The sequence below is a fragment of the Falco naumanni genome, chromosome 6, assembly GCF_017639655.2.
Source record: "Falco naumanni isolate bFalNau1 chromosome 6, bFalNau1.pat, whole genome shotgun sequence".
Lineage (NCBI taxonomy): Eukaryota > Metazoa > Chordata > Aves > Falconiformes > Falconidae > Falco > Falco naumanni.
This window is the reverse complement of record NC_054059.1, coordinates 52824363-52846072: the sequence shown is the minus strand read 5'-3', so window position 1 is coordinate 52846072 and position 21710 is coordinate 52824363. Positions and strand designations below refer to the sequence as shown.

Sequence of the window (21710 nt, the reverse complement as noted above, 5' to 3'; positions counted from 1 at the left end):
ATGAAGGGATGGTCTGGAAAAAATGGTGATGCCAGAATGGCCCTTTGCAGCACCCACTGGTGCTTCCAGAAAAGGCTAAGTGTATGTTTTCTTGAGAAATCTTTTCCTTTCCGAGATGGGTCTTCAAAAGGCTGTCTTGGATCCTCAGGAGCTGGGGTACAGCAGCAGGGAGCCTAGAGCTTCTGTGACAGCAGTACACAGTGTGCTCTCAGGAAGGTTCCATTGTCTGTGGTAGGATATACATAGCACCCAGGAAGAAGAACCAAGATTAATTCTCTGACTGGCCAAATCCTGCTGCCAAGTCAGATGGTGGCAGGGAAGCCCCACAAAGAGAACCAAGACCCATCCCTCTTACTTTAGCACAGCCTGTGTATTTTATTCCAAGATGAAGCAAGCCCATCCTTAGTTCTGGACAAATTATATTAAGCAGGGAACCAATATTTGGACAATTTGGGTGCAAAGAAAAACTTCACGGGTGATCATCTTGCTCAGCTGTTAGCTAAGGCAGCAAATGCTTGATGCTATAGGCAGGTGAACATTTTGAGCGGCTTCTGCTTTGTCACTTCCCCAAACAAAAATGCACAAGATATGTGTGATATTCAGACAGAATTAAACCACATGAAGGGATTTTTGTTTTTTCTCTAAAACCTTGTGCACACTGGATAGTCTTTCCCTTTGTGTGTATTGTTAATTATTAAACAAAATTGATCTCTATATGAAGTAGTTCTGTGAAGCCTGCTCCCCTAATCCTGAAGCTAGGAGTTTGCTACTCTTAACGTATCAGCAGCTTCTAATGGCTTGAGATATTGGTTGAGTTTTGCACTGATGCATGAAAGCTCACACCCCTCACATCTCTCGCATCTCTATATCCCATGAAAGGTGAAGTAGCTAGATCTTGTTTACAGAGATATTTCAGTCTTTAATGCACTGCTTTAATCTATTGTCTGAAAATACATCTTAAAATTGTGTGCTCCACCAGTCAATTTATACTACATTACCTTTACAACAGTTTATACGATTGAGCATTGGTTCAATAGCCATTTTTTTCTTCTCTGCTGCTCCATTCCACACATTGTAAGTATATTATACTTACAGAAGTCATGCACGACTGCTATTGCTTGATGGCTATCGCTGAACATCTGGTTTATTCATAGGGGAACTATCATACTCGAGAACAGGTAGACTCATGCTAGAAATTTGAGCCTGAGGCAAGCTCATTTGCAATCCATATTGCTATTCCCTGAAATCCTTTATTGTAATACCCAGGACAGGAGACACAGTGAACTTAAAAAGCAGTGAATTAGAAATACATAATCTTTCTATAGCTCATAAACTAAGAATGCTGTGTTCAGTAGATATATTTTAAGAGAGATCTTCTATGATTCAGGAGAAGATAAAGATTTTTATGGAGAACAGGAACACCTGCATTACCTTGGATAGCATAAAAGTGTCTAAAGGTTATAATTTATCTTGCTTCCACACACTAGCTCTGTGATCTTCACAAGAGGCATTGCCAAGGACAGGTTATTCCAGATTCATTTATTGCTTCTGCTCATGGAGACAAGGAGAGATGGGCTCTGTGGCAGTGTTGCAGTACAAAAATCCTTATGTGTTTGGTTGGTTGTAAATTTTAATTTCTTTTTGTAAACTAACCCTTTTCAGGTGTAACTGAGTCTGTGCTGTCATTGTGTATCTTCAGGTTTTGAAATGTCACCACTTGGAAAAGACCCTCTGGAAGCCTTGAGGACCTTAGCTTTTTCAGAAAACCCAGGTTTACAGCAGTCTGCTGCCCTCTATTACTTGCATATGAGTCAGCACAGTAAGTTATCTCAGTGCTACAGAAAATTTTCACATAATTATAAATTATTATTTCCAACTGTGAAACTTCCTTTGATTCATTAATCAAAGTTTTTCCTTTGTGCTGTGTTGTTTGCTAAGGAAAATGGAAATGCTGTCATTGCCATGTGGTCAGAGTCATTCTGGGTTTTGCTGTGAGGAGATCTCTCTCATGATTATAAAAGACTGTTATTTATGTAATTGTAATACTTCTGTAAAACTCAACAGAACCCAAAGTAGTTAAAGTCAGCATATACTGAATCTCATGAGAGCAAGACAGTCAAAATATGGTAGAAGGAAATGGACATAGTGATTGTTTAATGTTTTATATTAATTTTTGGAAGAGGAGAAAGCTCTAGAGGCCAAATTGTAGTGTGAATTTTTGAAGGAAACATGCTTCTTTGTCCCAGCTGTTCCATGGGAGCACTTGTCTCCTGCGTTAATTTGTAAACAGTTAGGAGTCAGCCTGGGTATGCCAAATGAAATCCTAGCAAGGGCTTGGGTCCTGCAAAAAGATAGAAATACCAGCAAGAAGCAGGCTGTGATTTGTTTGTTTATCTGTTTGTTTAAAATTTAATTCAGGGATAATATTCTGGCACTTGGCTTGATAGCTTTATCCCATGTATTTTTTGCTGGATAAAAAGTGTAGATAGCCACAACACATGGATCTACTATGAGGTGGAATGACTTGTTTGGTAGCAAGGCATATTGCTTCCCTTCCCATGATGTTTTTGAAGTATTTGATTATTGAAAACCTTTTCAGGAAACTTGTCCTGTTTTGCTAGTAGCAAAAGAATTTAAATGAAGGGGAACACCACTCAGCTTATGTATAGTAGCACCTGAGGCTTGAGACCAACAAGAGAAAAATGTGACTGCGGTGAATGATGAAACTCCTGAATATTTATTCTCATTCCTGCAGTGAACATCCCTCTGCCTGTGGAGCATCTGGAACCCTTCTATGCCTTACTACGGTCCACTGACCTGGAGGTGCAGCAGATGTCCTCCTTGTCCCTTGTCAACTTCTTGCTGGAGGGAAATAGTGAGTAATTAAACAAGACACCTCTCTTCAGATGAAAAAGTAATCTCTTCAGCCAGACCCAGACAGCAGGATGGCACATCTACACACCCAGATCTACAGAAATCCAAAGTTGTGTAGGACAAATATTGTGTAGGACACTGACAGGACAGGTGTGAGTCCACTTCTGTCTACAAGCCACATAGATACTGGTGGCACCAGGATATACCAGATTCCTCCAGCTAGGCTATATCATGTGGCAAGAGATCTTGGCTCTGTGTGCAAATGCTGATAAATTATTCCCAGACCGGTGTAGGAACAGCTGTGCTATTCTCATTCTTGGATCAAGAGCCCACTGCTTAACCTTTCAAGCAACAGATACAGCTCTTAGAAATAAATCCTGCCTATGAGACTGATCATTTTCTTGTCATTTATTAGCTGGACTTTGGTCTGAAATTGCTTGTAGAGTAAAAAAAAAAAAAGAAATGTTTAATAGAACTCACTTGTTTCTGTAGCTAATAGGACAAATGTAATTGAGATAGGGTCTGGGAGCTGCAGATGAAAAACTTTCCAGTAAAGTTTATGTTGATAGACAGGGCATGAACACCCCACACCTTCTCAATGGAGTCCTTGTTGCATCTACTACTGCACTCCCTTGCACCTGGGCCACAACAGGTATTCCATCATGCTGTCCCATAACAGCAGAAGACAGTCTTCAGCGAAGCTAGCTTTTTTCTTTTTCTTTTTTTTTTTTTTTTAAAGGATCTTGCTGCAAATAATATCATGTCTCTATTTACAAGTGAAAAATAATATTTAAGGGGTAGACTTCAGAAGAAAAAGAGGTGGGGCTGAGTAAATTATGAACCTATTGGAAAGTTGCAGTTGTGCTTTCCAAAATGAACCTTTCTGGAAACAATTGCTAGCAGAAATATTTTGGACCTTCTGAACTAGGACCTCTGAACATCTCTTACAGGCTTTTATGAGTCTGAAGAGGAGTTGAGCAAACCAAGCTAGGGACTGTGAGTGCCTTTCAGGCTGTTTCCATCTTAGGTCTACTTGCATAATCATAATATAGGCCCCCAAAGCAGTCAAAGGAAGATACATTCTTTTCACAAAGGCATTAACTGTTTAATTTTCTGTTTGTCCATTTTTTCTTGCATTTATGAATAGTTGACAAAGAATTAGTTGTCCAGATGGGTTTACTTGAGCCAATTCTGGATCTGCTTGAGTCAGAGGATCCCACTGTCCAGTGTAATTCCTGTGCTTGCACCATGATTTTGGCTGTTTCAGGTGAGTGTGCTGTTCTTTCCCTTTATCCTCTGCGGTAAACTCATTCAACTCTTACCGGGTGTTTCAAGCTGAAACAGTGAAACAACCTATTTGCAGTTGGCTTAAGAGTCACAAGATGCAGCAGCAAGTTTTGGTGTTCCATGTCATAAATTCAGTCTCTTGAGATTCCAGTTAAGATCTTTTTCCCAGTGTTTCTGACTGACTTTCATTCTCTCGTGATTACAAACCTTTTTCTGATTTCCAACCTAAATTTATTCATGACCAGCTTATCTTAATTACTGTCTACACTGGCTTTTGCTTCAGTAGTTCTGCCTGTGTTGTGTCTATGTTGATGAGGCTTCTCCATTTTACTAGACTGAAAAAAACAAGCTCATTTAAGAATCTTCTTTTAGGCAAGGCTCCTCCATTCAATTTCATAGTCATTCTGGGTGTAAATAACACGTCCCAGAAATGGAACATAGCCATTGCATCTGCTGCTTTGTAGTACCACAGACCTCAGGCATTGTTAGAATCCAAAGATATACATAAATGCTGCAGGAGTTCCATTTTGACTTTATCTCTTCTGAAAGAGAGATCACCAGAAACATGCAGTATTTCAGCTGGGGTATCACCTGTATCTTTTATTATGGCATCCAGGGAAATATGTTTGGTGGTACATCTCATGATAACACTTGCTTTTTTTGTGATTGCATCATGGTGATGCCATCCTGCAGCTGACTTAGTCTTTTTCCTCCTCTGCTGCTATTTCCAGCAGACACCAATTAATTAAGGGTCTGCAACAAACATTTCCAAGTGCACATCCCCGCATTTTGTGCTATATGGTTTCATTTTCTTTCTGTTGCTTGTCTTCTAACTTGTCTGTTGTTTGTAAAATATTCCAGTCCTCCACCACATTGACAGTGCTGCACTCACACTTTTGTATTAACTTTCTGGTTCAAAACCAACTACAAGTCCTTGTGGAATTCCACTTGTAGCTGCCTTCCAGATGGTCATTCCCGTTCAGCAAAACTTGCTGCCAGCTTGCTTTTTGTAAGTTCCTTATCCATCATGTACTACTTGCATTTGTCACCAACTTCTTTTGCTTAACTATATTTCAAATCATGATATAGATGTTTTCCTAGCATCCAGACAGATAAGGTCAACCACACTTACCAAAAGAAAGGTTATCACATTAGTCTGGCTTATTCAACCTTTCGCAAACTCTAATTCTACTGTACAAATTGTGTAAAGGCCTGTATAAAAGCCGTGAATAACATTTATTTCCCTTCCTGTAGTGTTTATTCCACCAGTTTCCCTCTTCAGTGTGGGAAGTTGCAATCAGATCTCCCAGGAGGCTGAGAGAAGCATGGTGAAAATGTTACTTCCTCATTTAAGTATTTGTATTGCAAAGTGGGCTTGCATAAGCAGGATCCAACTACATCAAAGTGCTGATTTGCATTTTATCCTTTTTTCCTTTTTTTCTCCCAGGTTTTTAAACACTTTTCCCTTTGAAACTTATTTTTAAGCAGTGCATATTAATACGGTCAGGTTGAGAACTCTGTATACTACATTACTTTGTATAGAATGCAAATTGCCTCATTTAAAGTCTAAATTAGGCATGACATCATTAAAATTTTAGGTACCTGGCCCTAGAAGGACTTCTTTATGTATGGTCAGTGAAGTTATGTCCCTAAAGATCTATAGAGAGAGATCCCTTCACCTATTTTTAAGCAGCCCACAGAGAAAGCAAATTGTTTGTGGACCTAAGGGTGTTCCTTGGTCCTGAAGGCACCCTGGCCCTTCTAGATACCTGTCTTTAACCCAGGGTATAGGGAACCCTCAACCACTCCAGATCCAATCCACCTTCATCCTCTGCTGAGGGCAGTCACCTGATGCCTCTGCACACTGCCTTAATTGCCAGTGTACTTCTGAGCACATGTATTTCAAATGAAGCACCCACGGAACTTTCGAACTAGATAGGAAGGCATCTGCTGAACACAGAGGTAGGCAGTCCTACAAGTGCGCAGGCTGGACTGCTGTCTGGGATTTGATCAGTGTTGAGGATCTCTGTCCTGGTTTCACTAGGATTTAGATGGGCTGGATCCACTTATTTCTTTTTCAGACTATATTTAGCTACCACAGCAATGAGAGTAAAGCAAGAGGCAATTCTCTATGGAGTTTATCTTAATTTTAACTCACAGACTCTGGTATCTTAAAGAGGCTGCTTCAGAAAAGTATTCAGTTATGTCCTTCGAGTGAGCCATTCGTGCTTGAGAGTGGTTTAAAAAGGATAAAAATGGAAGCACAACCAAAAGTTCTAAATCCAGGAAGGGTAACGTATCTGAATTCAAGCATTTGTGGAACATGTTGTGTGAAAGAGTGAAGGAAGAGGCAACATCTGAATTCTCAATCTTTTTACCTCTCTTCTTTACTCAATTAATGAGAGTTTACATCACACCAGGCTGGTTTCCATCAGTTGGAGCCGCAAAAAAGAATTTCTGCTTCTGCTGTGGGAAACAAAAGAGCAATTTGCAGGCTGATTAGATTGAAGAAGGGCTTGTCTACAAAATTGACCATAATATTTCACCAGAATAATAGCTTCCCACATGGAAAAGCTATTTTTAAATACGTGAGTCTTCCCAGAACAATTATTTTGCTCAAAAATTAGTGTATTTTTTTTTTTTCAGAATAAAAGGTATTTCTTTCAGTATAAAATATTCATGTGAAGGCAGAAGAGGACTTATCCTGGAATACTAAACTGATACTGGCTGAACTATACTTGAATAAATATCCTGGATTATCTTGGTGTGTCAGTTCCCCAGTATAGACAGGCTGCAGGTATAGAAATAATGACTTTATTCTCTTAACTCTAAATTAGTTGGCACCTGAAGAGTTGATCTCATCCAAATACCTTTGCATTTCTTGCTTTCTTCTGCTTCATGTTTCTCTCAGCAAACTTCCAGAGACTGGCCATTGTTTAAACTGTCTAGAAATGCAGGTAAATGAAGGAATAACTCAGCTAAAACTCCTGTGGTCTTCAGTGGCATTTTGGTTCATATAAACAGCGGAAGATGTAGACAGTGAACTTAGCTTTTTCTTTTTATAAAATAATCTGCAGAATATTGTGACATTAAGATAATTTTTTATTGGTCTAATTCCCTTTTAAATCTCATCAGCTTCAAAGATCATAATGGCCAACACTTTATTTTTTTCAAAATTATGCCACTAGAATGCTTATAAGATACAAATACAGATAACATATAGAAGTAAATAAGACAGTAAAGGGGAGAGGACCATAGCTGTCTCAGTAGGGCAGCAGGTTATTTGTTGCAAATGTTTTGATGGCCTTATGGTAGAGGGGTAAGAAAGAGCATGGCGGGATTCTCTTCAGTATGGCACAGCTGAGGCTACCTTCAGTAAGTCCAAAACAAAAGGAGTAGAACTAAAAGCAATTTTTTTTTTTCTAAATTGTATTATATTTCATAGCATAGTATAACTTTATCATGTGTAGTATACTTATATACACTGTATATAAACATGCTATATAGCATTTTATAGTATATAGTTAATTTTATAGCCTTATTTAAGTATTACAGGGTGGTTTTTCCCCCTAGTTTTTCATCCAAGAGTCTCAAGGGACTTTGCAGATCTTGTCTGAATTCTCCCTGTACCTCAGGATGTTGAATACAACTGTACAACTTAACACACTGCCATGCAAGGAAGCATCACCACTTCAGAGAAGCATCATCTTTTCAAATTCCAGTGGTTAAATTAGATTCTGTCTTTAGAAACCACTGCATTGCCTGTAGCTGTCAAAGGACTGACACAGGCACGCTCAAAGAGAGAAACTGTCCCTGAATATACCCTGCTAAGTTAATTCCATTTTACCTGCAGTCAGTTACGTAGTTTGTGGTTGGCACACTGTATCTTGATAGACATGCCAGGAGTAAAAGGCAAGTATGGCATTTCGCTAACCTGTCTAAAGGGACTTACGGTCCTTTTATTTTAATCATCCCAGTCACATAACAAAAGCATTGAATCAGCTGTGATAGATCTATGGCTAATTCAGAAATCAGGAGTTAGTTTCTTGCCCATTGAGCTCTTGGAATTTTTAACAGTTTCTTTTGCGCATGCAGAGAAATTTTGATACATACCAAAGAGTCAGAGAAGTGAATGCTGAAGAGATCTAGTCCTTCTAGTTGTCCTGCTCCTGGCTCACAGTAAGGTGGATTTTTTTTCTTTCTTTCTTTGTCTGGTTCTTTTCTCCAGAGTCCAACCGAGAGGCTATTGGCGCTGCTCGAGGAGTTACACCTCTACTGTCTCTTGCCAATTCCTACGATCCTAGAGTCCAACAAAATGCAGTTGGTGCTATTCTCAACCTCACACAATCAGGTACTTTCTGACTAATACTTTATCTAAAATTGCTGAAAGAAAATTTCTCACTGGTAAAATGTAATTCAGAAGGGTTAAGGCAAGAATAAAAGCATACCTGAGCAACAAATTATTTCCTTTGCGCGTGGCATTCATGTTGATACCATAGGCTGATGATTTAAGTTTGGCCTCTCTTTAGCTAATACAGAGATCCGTTTTGGCTTAGGACCACAAGAGAAAGGCTTGATTTTCAACTCCAACAGGGCTAATGTACAAGCACTTAAATAATCAGTCAAAGAAATAGGAAAAAAAGAAATTAAAGAAATAACTTGGTCTAAAAAATCAGCAGCACATTTGCTGGTACTTTGAAGCAATCTCAGAAGTTTATCCAACAAGGTCAAGCTCTAGGAAAGTTTGGCTGTTATCCCTAACAGTGTTGCAAGATGCAAAATATAACAATTATGGGCCAGACATTAAAGGCTCATTGGGATACCTGCCAACAGCTCTAGCAAAAGCCCTGTTTGGTCCTCTGCAATACTATGTGCACTACCATACATTAACTCTGAAACAAACCAGCATTAAATCTCACCTATTTAGATGGTATATCATTATTCCACACTGCTAAATGATGCAGTTGTCAGTAATGTGTCTTATCTCTTTGTGGTGGCAGGGAATGGTTGGCAAGAACTTCTACAGTTGACTATTACACTTCTGTTATTCAGAGTTTTAAAAATTTGTTTTTTAAACACAGAAATCATGGTGAATATCATACCTGAGTTTTTTCAGCTTCTGTAACAATGCAGATTCTCAGAACAGTCTTTAGCATAAAACCAGCAAAGGCTTAATTGATCAGACAGCCTGCTAGCCATTTTGCTAAAATGTCTGCACACTGCTATATTGCACAAGCTCTAAATTACATACTCTTCAGTCACACTGATTGGCATATATTTGGACAACATTACCACTCTCTAGAATCCAGTGATTGTGCATATCCCTCTTGGATGGTGCCTCCAGATGAGAGGGTGGGAAGGGGAAAGACACCCTAACAGCACTTTTTTTTTTTTTTTTTTTTTAATGGCAGAGAAAATCCAACAGGTCCTATGCAAGGAAGGAGCCCTACCGGTTCTTGCTTTGCTGCTGGAATCTCCTGACTCGGAAGTGCAGGTATGGGTCAAACAGGTCAGATTTTTAAATAGTGACTGTAAGGAGAGCACAAACCACAGCATGTAGAAGTGAAAAGGTGGAGAGGAGGGAAGCTTTCTCTGGAGAAGTGGGGAAACATGAGAGCATCATGGTGAAACTCAGATCAGTCAGATAATGTAAATTCAAATAGCTGAATTTGTCTAGCTCCACAGGAGAAAGTTTGTGATGCAGAAGTGCATCTGCTAGCACAGATGAATGCATGCACACAGTTGTTATGCAGTTACCTTCTTGTGCCTTTCAGATCATCAAACAAGTTGCAGACAGGCCTCTTCCTCTGTTGTGGGGTTTGTTGGGGTTTTTTTGCATCCTGACTTTGATCTTCCACTCTAAGCAATGTTACTAAGTGTTCTGAGAGGCATAACTTGCAAAGATTTTTTTCTTATTATTGGACATATCTGGGAAATCTTCCTATTTTACACCTACCACAGACACCTCTTTGTGACTCTGCCTACTTGAGAGCTGCTCATGGTTCAGAAGTATGCTGATGAAAAACTATGAAGCAGAGTTGCAAACCTTAAAATCCACTAGTTCGTTCATTCAGTCCTCTGAGTAGTACAGGATTGTTTCCTCCATTGGTTTTAGTTCTCTCTGTTCAGATTTCTTTTAAATGTCTGAAGGGATGGAGCCTCTGAAATTGTTTTCTGCAAACTGTTTCAGCATTATCAACTTTCTGTGAGATTCATCTTAAAATTTCCTTTTCTGAAGTTCAACCTATTTCTTCTAATTATACCTCCCTGGTAATATATACTCTTACACATATAATCCTCCCTATCATTACTGTTTAAATCCTCTGCACATGATCTTGTGGCCTGTTAGGGCAATGACTACATCCAGCTTGAGTAAATAAATGTAAACATGTAATGCAGTAGATGCAGATGACCTAAGTTAGGTGCCAGCAGCAGTGTTGTTGCAGCAGCACAGTACATTCCCAAATACCCAGGGTCCTGATGGATTTGTACAACATACAATGCCACAGCATGACTGTGTAGCTATACAGATTGCATCACTTTTTCTAGAGGAAGCCCACCTAGGCTGTTATCACATCTACCCAATAAAACACCCTTTAGATGAAAAAGCACTTTATTTTCATCAGCTCTAGATCTGAGAGTTTCTGCAATTTATTTTTATTCTCTTATAACATGTCACTACTGTGACCTCCTCCTCTCCCTCTACTTTTTTCTTGGCTCTCTGCAGTATTACAGCTGTGCTGCCCTAAGCAATGTGGCAGCCAACGTTCAGCACCATGAAGCCATGCTGAGACCTGGCAACAGATTCCTGCTGCGGACACTCATCTCTCTCCTATCCTCTTCTGTGGACAAGGTAAAGCTGTAGCTTTCTCTTTATGTGAAAGACATCACAGTAGAGCTATAAACTTGGGCTTCCAGTTTCAGTTTTGCACAATTCTGCTCATCTACTGTACAGGTGCCTATGTGGCATCTTTCCCATGAGAAAAGACATATATTAGAAGATGCATAGCTTCTACAAGGTCAGTGCATGGAGAAAGAGAAGGGAAATCCTTCCACAAGTTGTTCCACAGCCCTGGACACTTCCTTTAGACTAGGATAGTGTGTATTCTTTAAGCTTGAGACTAAATGTGTGAAGTTCTTTGACCAGGCTTTCAACTATCTTGGATCATTATTTCTGCAACAGAATGTATCTGAAGCATCTGTTATGGTACTTCTTTTTTTCTTTTTTGGTATCCATAACTTTGATTACATGGCTTCAAAGAATAATATCTTGAAAATTTTGCTGTTGGGAACCACACCAACTTCAGTAAGCCACAGTACAGGATTTAAAGGGTGGAACCTTAAACGCTGTGTAGGAGGGAGGTGAAAAAAGGCAAAGCAAATGAGCCAGATTCACTCCGGTTTCCTATTTTATCTGACGTTCTAAAATAAAGCAACATCTAAACCCCATTGGCTTTTCCTCATCAACAACAGGATGACTGACACTAGAGGAAGTTGAAAAAAAAAGTCATCAAAACTCTGGAAAAAAAAAAATAATCCCAAAACTTGTTCTCTGAAGATAATGTAATAGCGTAGTAGTGTTGTCACATTTATTTTGTATACAATAACCAAGAACATGCATTACTGAAACGCTCTTTTTTCCCCCTCTCATTCTTTGTTTTTTTCTTCCCCCTATTTGGCATAAGCAGGTTTCAAGCCAGGCATGCGTTTGCCTAAGGAATTTGGCTACCAGTGGTAAGCAATATCTTTGAGATAACCAAATCACACTGTTTCTTTTTCTTTCTCTCACTGCCTTTCAGAGTGAGCACAGTGGGTGGGGAACCTTTCATATTAAAAGCAAAGTGATACCCTATTTTTACATTTTAATTGGATGTTAAGGGAAGAGGGCGGTGCAGTGCATACACAACTAAATCTGCCTCAGAGCTCCCAGGTAGGGAGAGGAAATATCTGGACAAAGGGAGAGAGACAGCAGAGGTGGTCTTATGCACAAAGCCTTTGCAACTCACTTAAGTTTTTCACCCTTCCATGTTTCCTAAGCATTAAACCTGAGAAGGACAGAAAGTCACCTGGAATTTCTGCTTGAGTGGGGACCTGCCTTCTCCCAAGGCATGAATCTGTCTATCATTAAATAAAATTTTCTTCTCCCAAGCATTTGTCATTCTCTTAAAAAAAAAATCCTCTCAAATGCCCAAGATCTGTTTCTATGGCATCCTTGGGAGGTGAAAGCAGTGGACTGGCATGTTCAACACTAGAGCCCTAGGGTCCAGAGCAGGGTTGTTCATCTAGAAAATGTAGAGGTGCTTAATTTTCAAGCAGTCACAACTTCAGTGGAGCTGGGAGTGAAGGAGCTGCTGCACTGCTCCTTGGCATGCTTGAAAAAGCCCTGGTCTGCTTGGCCTTTCAGGACTGCTGCTCCATCTGCAGGCTTTGGCACTTGTTTTAGTGCTCCAAAGCACTCGTCGAGGTTGAAGGGACAAGTGGGGTATAAGGATTCAGGCAGCATGGCTGATCTGTTCCCTGGCTAACCATAACTCTGCAAGATAGGTGGTGCTTGGGGAGGTCTTCCCGTCTGTGCAGCAGCAGCTGCCACCTTCTTACTAGGTCTTATGCCAATGAAGGATCCAGAAAAATCCCCTCCTTTCTTCTTGCTGAAGTCCAGACACAAACTGAAGGGTGCCCAAACCTATGTTCTGCTCTCAAGCCTCCTTTGGCAAAAGGAGCCAGAACAAAGGAGGGTTTGTATTTATAACTGAACATCCAGCATTATCCTAGCCCAAGGAGACGGCAAGGTCCCCTCTACACTGAGGCACAGTGAAGTGTTTGAAGTTGGGGCCAGAATGCCTCCTCATGGTGCTGTGAAGCTCCCTGACCTTGGTTGTCTTCCCAAACCAGCAGACATCCAGGCTGAGATGGTTGCTGAGGATGTCCTGTCCAAGCTGCGCTCTCTCCTGGCATCTGGCAGCGAGGACGTGTGCCGTGCCTCCATCGCTCTGCTTTGGATACTGTCTCAACACCCACACAACCAGGTAGGGGTCATTTCCCAAGACCAGAGGGGAAAGCGTAGTTCTAGCCACCACCTAGTGTCATGCTCCATTATGGCAAAACTGCATACAAATTCATTTTGAGAATGACCAGTAGGCTCTGTGAGACTTCCCAACCCTTCTGTCACCTGCCCAAAGTAACAAGGTTTTGTCTGGTGCACCTCCGCTGTCACTAACTACCTGAGGAGCCTACCTGTTGTGTTGAGCGGGATCCAAAGGATCCTGTAGTTAATCAGATCGCCTGTAAGGGGACCAAGGGAAGGGCAGAGGAGCAGATGGGTGTCTGACACCTTGGGTGCATGGACACTGCATAGCATCGTGAGGGACCGTAACCATAGGGGCAGCTGAGGAAGTTATTCCTTGGTAACAAAGCTTCACACTGAAAAGCAGATAAACCAATTAAATGCGTGCATTTAAAGTGCATCAGTGCAAAATAAAGTGCAAAAAAAACCCTTTCTTACATGGACAGTTACTTAAGAGTACCTTTGCATAAATTCAACATCTTTTAAATTTGGATCAAGGCAGAAAGGGAGGTGCATACAATTTGAAGTCCTGTCTCTCTTTAGCTAATTCACTAGGACTTTCCTGTGTCTCATCGCATCTGTTACAGAACGGTTCTTTTGCCCATGTTCAGGGTAAACACCACCATTAACCATGCAACACTATGCAAATACATGGAGAAGTCTGACTAGAAATAAACTACAGCAAATAAACAAAACAGGCACTCCTTCAGTACTTTAGTACTACAGTACTAACACTGTACTTTCATCCTCTCTGCGTAAAACAGCAAAACCAGTAGGTAGTAAACTGACAAATTATTATGATTTTTAAATGTGCTTTTCCATTACAGTAATTAAAAACATCCTGAGGAACGTGGATATGAAATGGTTTTTGATAGGTGTCTTAAGCTAACAATAACCTTTTAAGAGAGTCAGAGTTTGGGTAGATAAAGCAAAAAAAAAAAAAAAAGTGAGAACCTTTCCTGCCACGTTGCTTTAAGCAGTAGTGACAGACAGTCTGAGTAACCACAGCTGGGCTTAGGGGCTCCTCGTGGCTGAAATACGCTCAGCTTGATTTGAAATTTCCTCCGGATATTGGAAGCCTGATGTCCTTACATCTCAGTTGCACGTACGCAGCTTTCCAAAGGCACTGTGGGTTTGTAGGTTTTGTGCTGGCTACATTCGCACCAAACACCCTCATTGCCTGTCAAACTGCCTCATGCAATCAAAACACAATTTGCTCTCAACAAGCTTACAATTGAAATACATTAAGTTAGTTGGAGGCTATTTGCAGGGTAAAAATGTTACTCAGTGTGAGGCATTATGCTGGAACATTGTCCCCACCCACATTTGCTTTTCTTGCCTCCGAACACCATTTGCACTTTTTGTTCTCCCTGCAAAGAGTATCCACAGCTCCCTTCCTCCCCGATCCTGAAACGTGTCCTTACCAGTGCTTCAGCCCCCCAGCTACAAGGGGCACATGGCACCATGTCAGTGGGAACAAAGGTGTTGGGAGCTCAGTCTTGTTACACCAGCAGTGAAACAGCCCATCCTGCATGGGGGAACAGGGTCAGCAGCAGGAGGCTGGAAAGCAAAGCATTGCCCTTGGGGGTTTATTCTCCAGTGAGAAGTATCCGAGTCTCCAAATTTGTTTTAGTGAGCAAACACGGCTGTCCCTGACTACTGAATGTTGCTGCTTTGTGCAAGTGAGCCCTGGGCACTCTGAGAAGAGGCTGACCTCTCCTCACTCATATCCTGCCTCCCCACCTCCAGGCCGTTTCTGGCCTGTTTTTCAAATCTTTTCAAGGTTTCTTTCTCCAACTCGGGCTGAATACTCTGTGAGTGAAAGAGGGACTTCTCCATGGGAACAGCTGTTGGAAAACAAACCACCAAACAAAGCTAATCTTTACAACCAAGTCAAGTGAGGCTTGAATTATTACAAATACTACCGAGGATACAATAGGGCAGAATTCATCTGCCCTTTCGTTACCATGAAGCAAACCCCCAGGAATGCTTCACAGGAGCTCCTCTCCCTGCTTAAGCCTCTTCTTTGTGATCCCCTGGCTGGGCTGTTGAACGCAATTCCCGGCAAGCACTTGAAAACTTCCCTCTTGCAGGGGGAACTTTATTCAGTTCTCCCAAGGACAGCACAACCCTGAAACACTAAAGAAAGAGTCAAGTGTTGTAAGAAAACAGCCATTTAAATCATACTCCTTTGAGCAAAGACCTGGAAGTCAGGATGGCAGGCATCCGTCTATTCCAGATGATGCCACCGATTTTCCACTCCAGGTACAAAATAACTTCGCATTCCCATCTCGCTACCTGGTAAACAGGGGATAATATTTATCTTGGCAAGAAAACCCTGGATAAGGGGTACAAGTGCAGCATTGCAATTGTAAGTGCAGTGGCTTCTGGAACGCTTTTCCTTGGTGTGCTTTTTTTGTTGTTTTGTTTTTTTTTTTTTTAGTCTTGGGAGAGGTGAGATCAATATCCATCTGAGCCACCAGATCCATTTTTACTCAGTTTTCTCATGATTCCTTCATGCTGTGTGGGATTGAGCCAGAAAACAAAATCTGGATCCCAACCATATGCCAGCCAAAAAAAGAGGTTCAGCAAAATTTAGAGTAATATCATTTGCTAATGTAGGTCCTAAATAAATGGAAGAGCTCAGCAGGGAAGTCATTATATATTAGAAAGTTCATTTATAGTCCGTAGAAAATTTCCTCCTCTCAGGCTGTAGCAAATCAAATAAGGGTACTGTTAGTTGATGGGATTATACAGAAAAGAGGACAGTTAGTCCAGAAGCATAGAACAGTCACCGATGGTAATTTAACTGGATTATCTAAAATTATATTATTTCTTCCTTTGAAGGGAAGCAAAAATAAAACCAGAGAAAATGTACAGCTATATCTGCATATAGGTTTCTTTAAATGCCCTGAGTTTAGGCACAGCACTGCCCTTTCCATCTATTTTCATGTTTTATTTTAGGATTGCTGGTTGTGGCAGTGCTTAAAATGAATGTACGTGAAGATGTCAGCTGATATCAAAAGAAAATAAGATGCACTTTTGCAATTCAACCTAAGTGAAAGCAAGATGCAAGCTAAACTAATTCTTAAAGACATCTGCCTTTCAGCACTGCTTCAGTGATCCTGACATTTCACAGGTTTCAGAATTATGTGATTTTCTCAACTGTATATAGTAGCAATGATTTGTTTTGTCTTGAACACTCTCGCTAATTGAAACGTCTCAAATTCTAATTTCTAAGTAGCAAAAATAATATAGTTAATTGCTAACAAATGTAAGAATGGTATAAAGAACTCAAAATTCCTAAGGGAAAGAGACTAAAAGAAAAAATGCTCCCAAAGGGAAATCTTTTGCTTTTAACTGCAGACCCCACCCAGAGCCTGTTGAGATCAGGTTTCTTTTATAGAACAGCCGTGCCTCCTTAATCCACAGTGTTATTGAGGAAACTACCTGGGCAGTAATCCAAACTCAGAAGATCTGATTCAATTAGTATTAGCGGTGACTGGAGGAAGACCACATTCCCAGAGAGAAGGACTCAGTAAAGTCCCTCTAGAACATCCATCAGACAGCAGATAAATGTATTTATAAACTCGGAAGATGCTGTTCAGAACGTGTGACTAAAGTGATGCCCGATTACAAACTGATCTAAATATATGGTCCATTATTGTAGGTGAGGTAAATTGCCGAGGTACTCAAGGACACACCACTGCTGCTACTTCACTGTGTACTTTTGCCTTTCACACCTACCCTGACCACTTCTCCTTCCAGTCAGGATCACACATCCTTCCCCTGACTACCAACAACCTCTGGGAAGCGTTTGATACAAACGAAAGTACTGGAACCGAAAGACTCCAGCTTTACATAGCAAGTGCTCTGTAGATCAGTGCCAGTCAGTAGACCATGTTTTGAGAGAAAAAGCACTGGACCCAGCTGCTACACCATTGGTTTAAATGAGCCAAGTAATGCTTTTCTTTCAGAGCTAAGATCTGTCTATCCATCCACAGTTGTTGCATTGTGTTGTCTGTACTGGATGTAACTGAGATACCAGTTGCTCTTCTCAGGACATTCTGGCATGTGCGGAGCTACTGCAGAGCCTGGGGATGCTGCTGTCAGCACACAAAACAGACCCTGTGATTGTTGGCCATGCTGCTTGTATCATCAAAAACCTGAGCCTTTCCAAAAACAGACAGGTAGGTACCCAGTACTTTTTAATGGAACTATACCCTGGGAGTTTGCACTTATATTTACATCAAATCTGCATTACCCACAGAAAAAAAATAATTTTAAATGAAACATACCCCAAGGATACTCTACACAAAATTGTCTGTATGAATAAAAGGATCTGATGTGCCATAATGAAAGGGGGTTTTACTCATATTTTCCTAAAATAATACAAAAATGCTAATGAAAATAAGAAATGTCTAATTTTTCCTATGAATAATGTGGTTACCTAATTTGAATAACTGCATCACAGGTATAAAACATACTTCTAGCAAAGACATTCCATACTAATTAAAGAAACCATCCAGGAAATACCGAGGTTTGTTATAAACTGAATCCTTATTTCCTAACTCCTACTCTTTGGCTGCCCTTAGTTATCCACTTACGGTGTTCAACACTGATCTAATTTCACTGCCAGTTTTTTTTAATATAACCCCAGATACTGAACGTACATTTTTGCTGGTTGGCAAGATACTAATTGTGCTGAGATGCTATGAAGACCTCTATTGTTGACTTTGCTTCTAATGCAATCCTTACCAATGGATACATTTCCTTTCTCCCTGCCTTTTAAGAGTACCTTGATCAAACAGTACCACTAGTAACAATCAATACTGGGGGGAAAACCCAACCCAAATCCTTGTCTCTGCTTTGCCCCACTTTCTAATACACACTTTTGGAGACTCAGTTCCTTTTTTCCTCTTTGTTCATGATCCAATTACCATTAGTTCCAGAGATTTAAAGCAGCCAAAAGGAAAACTATTTCCAATATTTTTTGTCACTTATACTAAGATAAGAATTACATGAATTTCTGATAATTGTGAAATCCATTTTTTGCAGGGAAATAGATTCCCTCTAACTTGACAGCCCAGAGTAAAAGTAGAAATGGACCATCCTTTCAAAGTTTGCTTTAAAAAAATCGCCATATTTGTCACGTAAAACCTGTGACTGTTCTGTTATCAACAGGAAGCTGATTCACCTTCATAAAACTTTATAATGTATAGAGTACCTAGCTCTCACTGCATAAGTGAATCCACAGCCATGAGTAGGAGTGCCAGGTTTCCAGGGTCAGTTCTAAGGAACCATCCCTAAAATACATGAGTCCTTGGCACAAGAGGAAAAAAAGGTTTTATACCAACAGGACATGAACAGAGTATGGGAGCTTGAAAGGCAGCAGTCTTGAATCCAGCTTCAGCCTCTAAGCAGCAAGTTAAAAAACTACAGCATAAAATGAGCACACAAAAAATGACAGTGCCTTTTGTTGATAGACACCTGAGCTCCCTTATGGAAGCGTGAGCAGCTTTCATTATTAGGACCTCCCAGAGAGCCGATAACTTTGTGATTCAACTTCACTATAAGCAGTCACCTCCAGGTAACTCATTCAGGACTCATTTCTTGGCCTCATGTGTTTTTTATCCAGGTCAGCTACAGGCTAAATCTCCTTTCTTTTAACTTACTCTTTAAAATATATATCCCAGTACAGAGACATGCTGTCCAACACTACTTTTAGCATAGCAGATTCAACCTAAAAAATAATGGATACACAGAAATGTTTAATTCCTAACATTTCCCTCCAGAAACAGAACTCACCTTTGCTAGTGAGAGGTCAGCTCATATTTCTGCAGATGAGAGCATTTCAACACCAGAAAGTTTTCAAAGCCCTGGAGGCAATAAAAGAAATAGAAAAATGTCCACGTTTCCCAATGCTTTGCCCTGGAGCACTCAGCTTATTCACCTCTGCAGCAAGACTTGAGCAAATGACATCTTAATACTAACATACAGCCTGGTACAGCAGCAGTAGCTCAGGGAAGTCTCTGAGCTCAGAGTGATCTGTGATCATAAGAACATCCCACAGAGCAAGCCCTGAGAATGCCTAAAATCAGGTGATCTCTGAACAATCCAAAGTGTTTGCACCTGGTGGTTGTAGCTCTGGCAGGAGATGTTTCCATTATCGATGTTTTAGCCCTCAGTATTGCTTAGTTGGTCAGTGCTTCTGAAGTCCTCAGACACCACTAAAACATAATGGAAGTGCTAAACGTGAGTCTCTTTCTTGTTGCAGAGAATCACTGAAAGCCCATGTGTTGAAGGTCTTCTCCAGACCATGCTTTCTACCAGCATTCAAGAAGACTCTCTTTGTTATGTGACATCTTGCCTTGCTGAGCTAGCAAAGCAAGGTAGGGAAGCAACCCCACTATAAATAGCTTAATCTGAGAAGTGTATGTATCCTTTATTAATCCTAATGATGATGAAGCACAGCGGCAATGTACAGCCCAGGTCTTTCCCTTTAAATTCATGGAGAGTTTTGCTGTAAGCTTCAAGAGGTGCAAGATCTGACTCACTGGCAGGACACGTGCGCGCCATTGTTAGTGCTTGTTTCTGTTGAACTGCTTAAAATTTTTTACTCAAAATTCTTTGTGCTGAACTTCACTGCTGTGTGCGGCCTGTCTACTTTACTTGTAATGCCACCCAGTTTCTCCAGCTGAATTAATTTCACAATAGCAGGAACTAATATAAGAAGAGAAAGACTAAAATACAACGTGGCTTTCTCTTTTAATTTTTTTTTGCACATAGATTTTACAAGAGATCCCAGATTCGCACCTGTGGAAGGTACGGCTCTTCTCATGGCAGAGGGGATCAGTGTAAATTTTCCCAGCCTGCTCCAGCATTGGATACTCTTTGTCGAATTTTTCATCATTTGTATCTGTTTTAACTGCCATGCAACTGGTGACATGTCACATTTAATTTTGCAGGAGGTGCCCAGCAGCTGCTGGGCAGACTGAGCCCACTAAGCAAGAGCAGATCTCATTCACGAAGTGATTCATCCATTCTTTGAGAACACAAAGCCAACAGAATAAAAATCCATCAGCCTTTCTATGAATTACATCTGTGGCCCTAGCTTACTGAGAGCATAACCTCAGGACACGACCCTTTTTTACAACCTAAACATACTTACTGCACAAGTTCAGCACTTATTTTGCTTCTCCAGCTGCATGAAGGGTTTCCTATTTAGGCAGTATGGTTTCTGGCAGACCTCTCACCTTCATTTCTTCAATACTAGACTTTCAGTTTACAGACTACTCTCTTACCTCTCTGTCTTCCAGAAGGAGCCACGTTACGCATGGTCCAATGGATGGATGAACCCTTGACAAAGTGCTTAGTGAGACTGGCTGGCCATCTGGAACATACCGAGCCATCCTTCCATGCTGCCTCCATCATCCAGCACATGATAGGTCACGGTAACTGTCACACAGCATTAACTGTGCTTCCAAAGAGATTTATGGCTGGCTGGAGTGAAATGAGCCTTTTCCCAAACGAGTTAACTGTCAGGCACCAAGCAACCTTTACATTCCTATAGCATCCTCTGTCTGGTGTCTACAAATTTGTTAGCATAAAAGCACCTGCAGTCACCCTTCAAATACTCATAACAGAGTGCTTGAGTGCATGAGAAAGCCCAGGGATGAAAATGGACCATAAATAAAGATCTGATTCAGGTGTTTGTTGCCTTCCTCAAGCACTACCATTCTGCAGGTCTAGTCTGTAGCCAGTTCTGAAGTCCTTAAAAACAGCGTAAGTAGGAAGGTGGGCAAGTGTAAAATACTCCTTACCAAGGGAAAGATGAGAACATGTTTCAGACAAGAGTCATCGTTTCATCTGTTTGACCCTCCTTCTGGTGTATCCGAAGTGATAGCATTCCCCACAGATGGGAGCAGAGGTTGGTAGAGGCAACTCCAATGGGGTGGTTGTGTTCCAGAATTTTAGTTCAGCTCTGGTCCCTGACCAGCAAGAGGAAAGCACCTTACCGAACCAGACACTGCTGTTGCCATTGTAGACTAGATTAGCGGGAGCAGTGAAGTGGCTTTTAAAAACGCAGTCTGTTTTTTTAAGTTTCAGTGAGAGAGAATGAAAAGAACATTATTTTTACCTGCAGAAACAAACATTACATAGCTTAATATACTCATCCTATGCAGACGAGACTCTTTAAGACTTGCAAGAAAAAGGTGTTCAGGTGATTCTTACCATGGTTTCTAGAAAAGCATGGTTAGATTTTAGATGCGAGAGAAACTGAAGTTTGTGTTTTTCCCTTATTGGAGACTCATCACAAACCTATTTGAGTTCTACCATGGAGGATTTGCAACAGGGCAGACTGTCAAGTAGCGAACAGAGTCCAACAGCACAATCACTTGATGGATAGGTTAGCACATCAGGCTGATCAGTCTGTCAATCAGCATGCACCTCGCACGAGGACCAGCTTCCTAGCACAGCAGCC

At 40.8% G+C, this 21710-nt stretch overlaps 1 protein-coding gene across 3 annotated transcripts in view; it reads left to right on the top strand.

The window, feature by feature from the left end:
* Positions 1–21710, top strand: part of LOC121089916 (vacuolar protein 8-like) — a 32812-nt gene that overhangs the window by 7848 nt on the left and 3254 nt on the right. For all 3 annotated transcript variants that reach the window (XM_040597712.1, XM_040597711.1, XM_040597710.1), the window contains 11 exons: positions 1700–1819; positions 2756–2875; positions 4022–4141; positions 8390–8512; positions 9573–9655; positions 10889–11014; positions 11850–11895; positions 13054–13187; positions 17287–17415; positions 19503–19617; positions 20545–20679. In XM_040597712.1, coding sequence (XP_040453646.1) covers positions 1700–1819; positions 2756–2875; positions 4022–4141; positions 8390–8512; positions 9573–9655; positions 10889–11014; positions 11850–11895; positions 13054–13187; positions 17287–17415; positions 19503–19617; positions 20545–20679 — 1251 coding nt within the window. The remainder of the gene's footprint in view (positions 1–1699; positions 1820–2755; positions 2876–4021; positions 4142–8389; positions 8513–9572; positions 9656–10888; positions 11015–11849; positions 11896–13053; positions 13188–17286; positions 17416–19502; positions 19618–20544; positions 20680–21710) is intronic.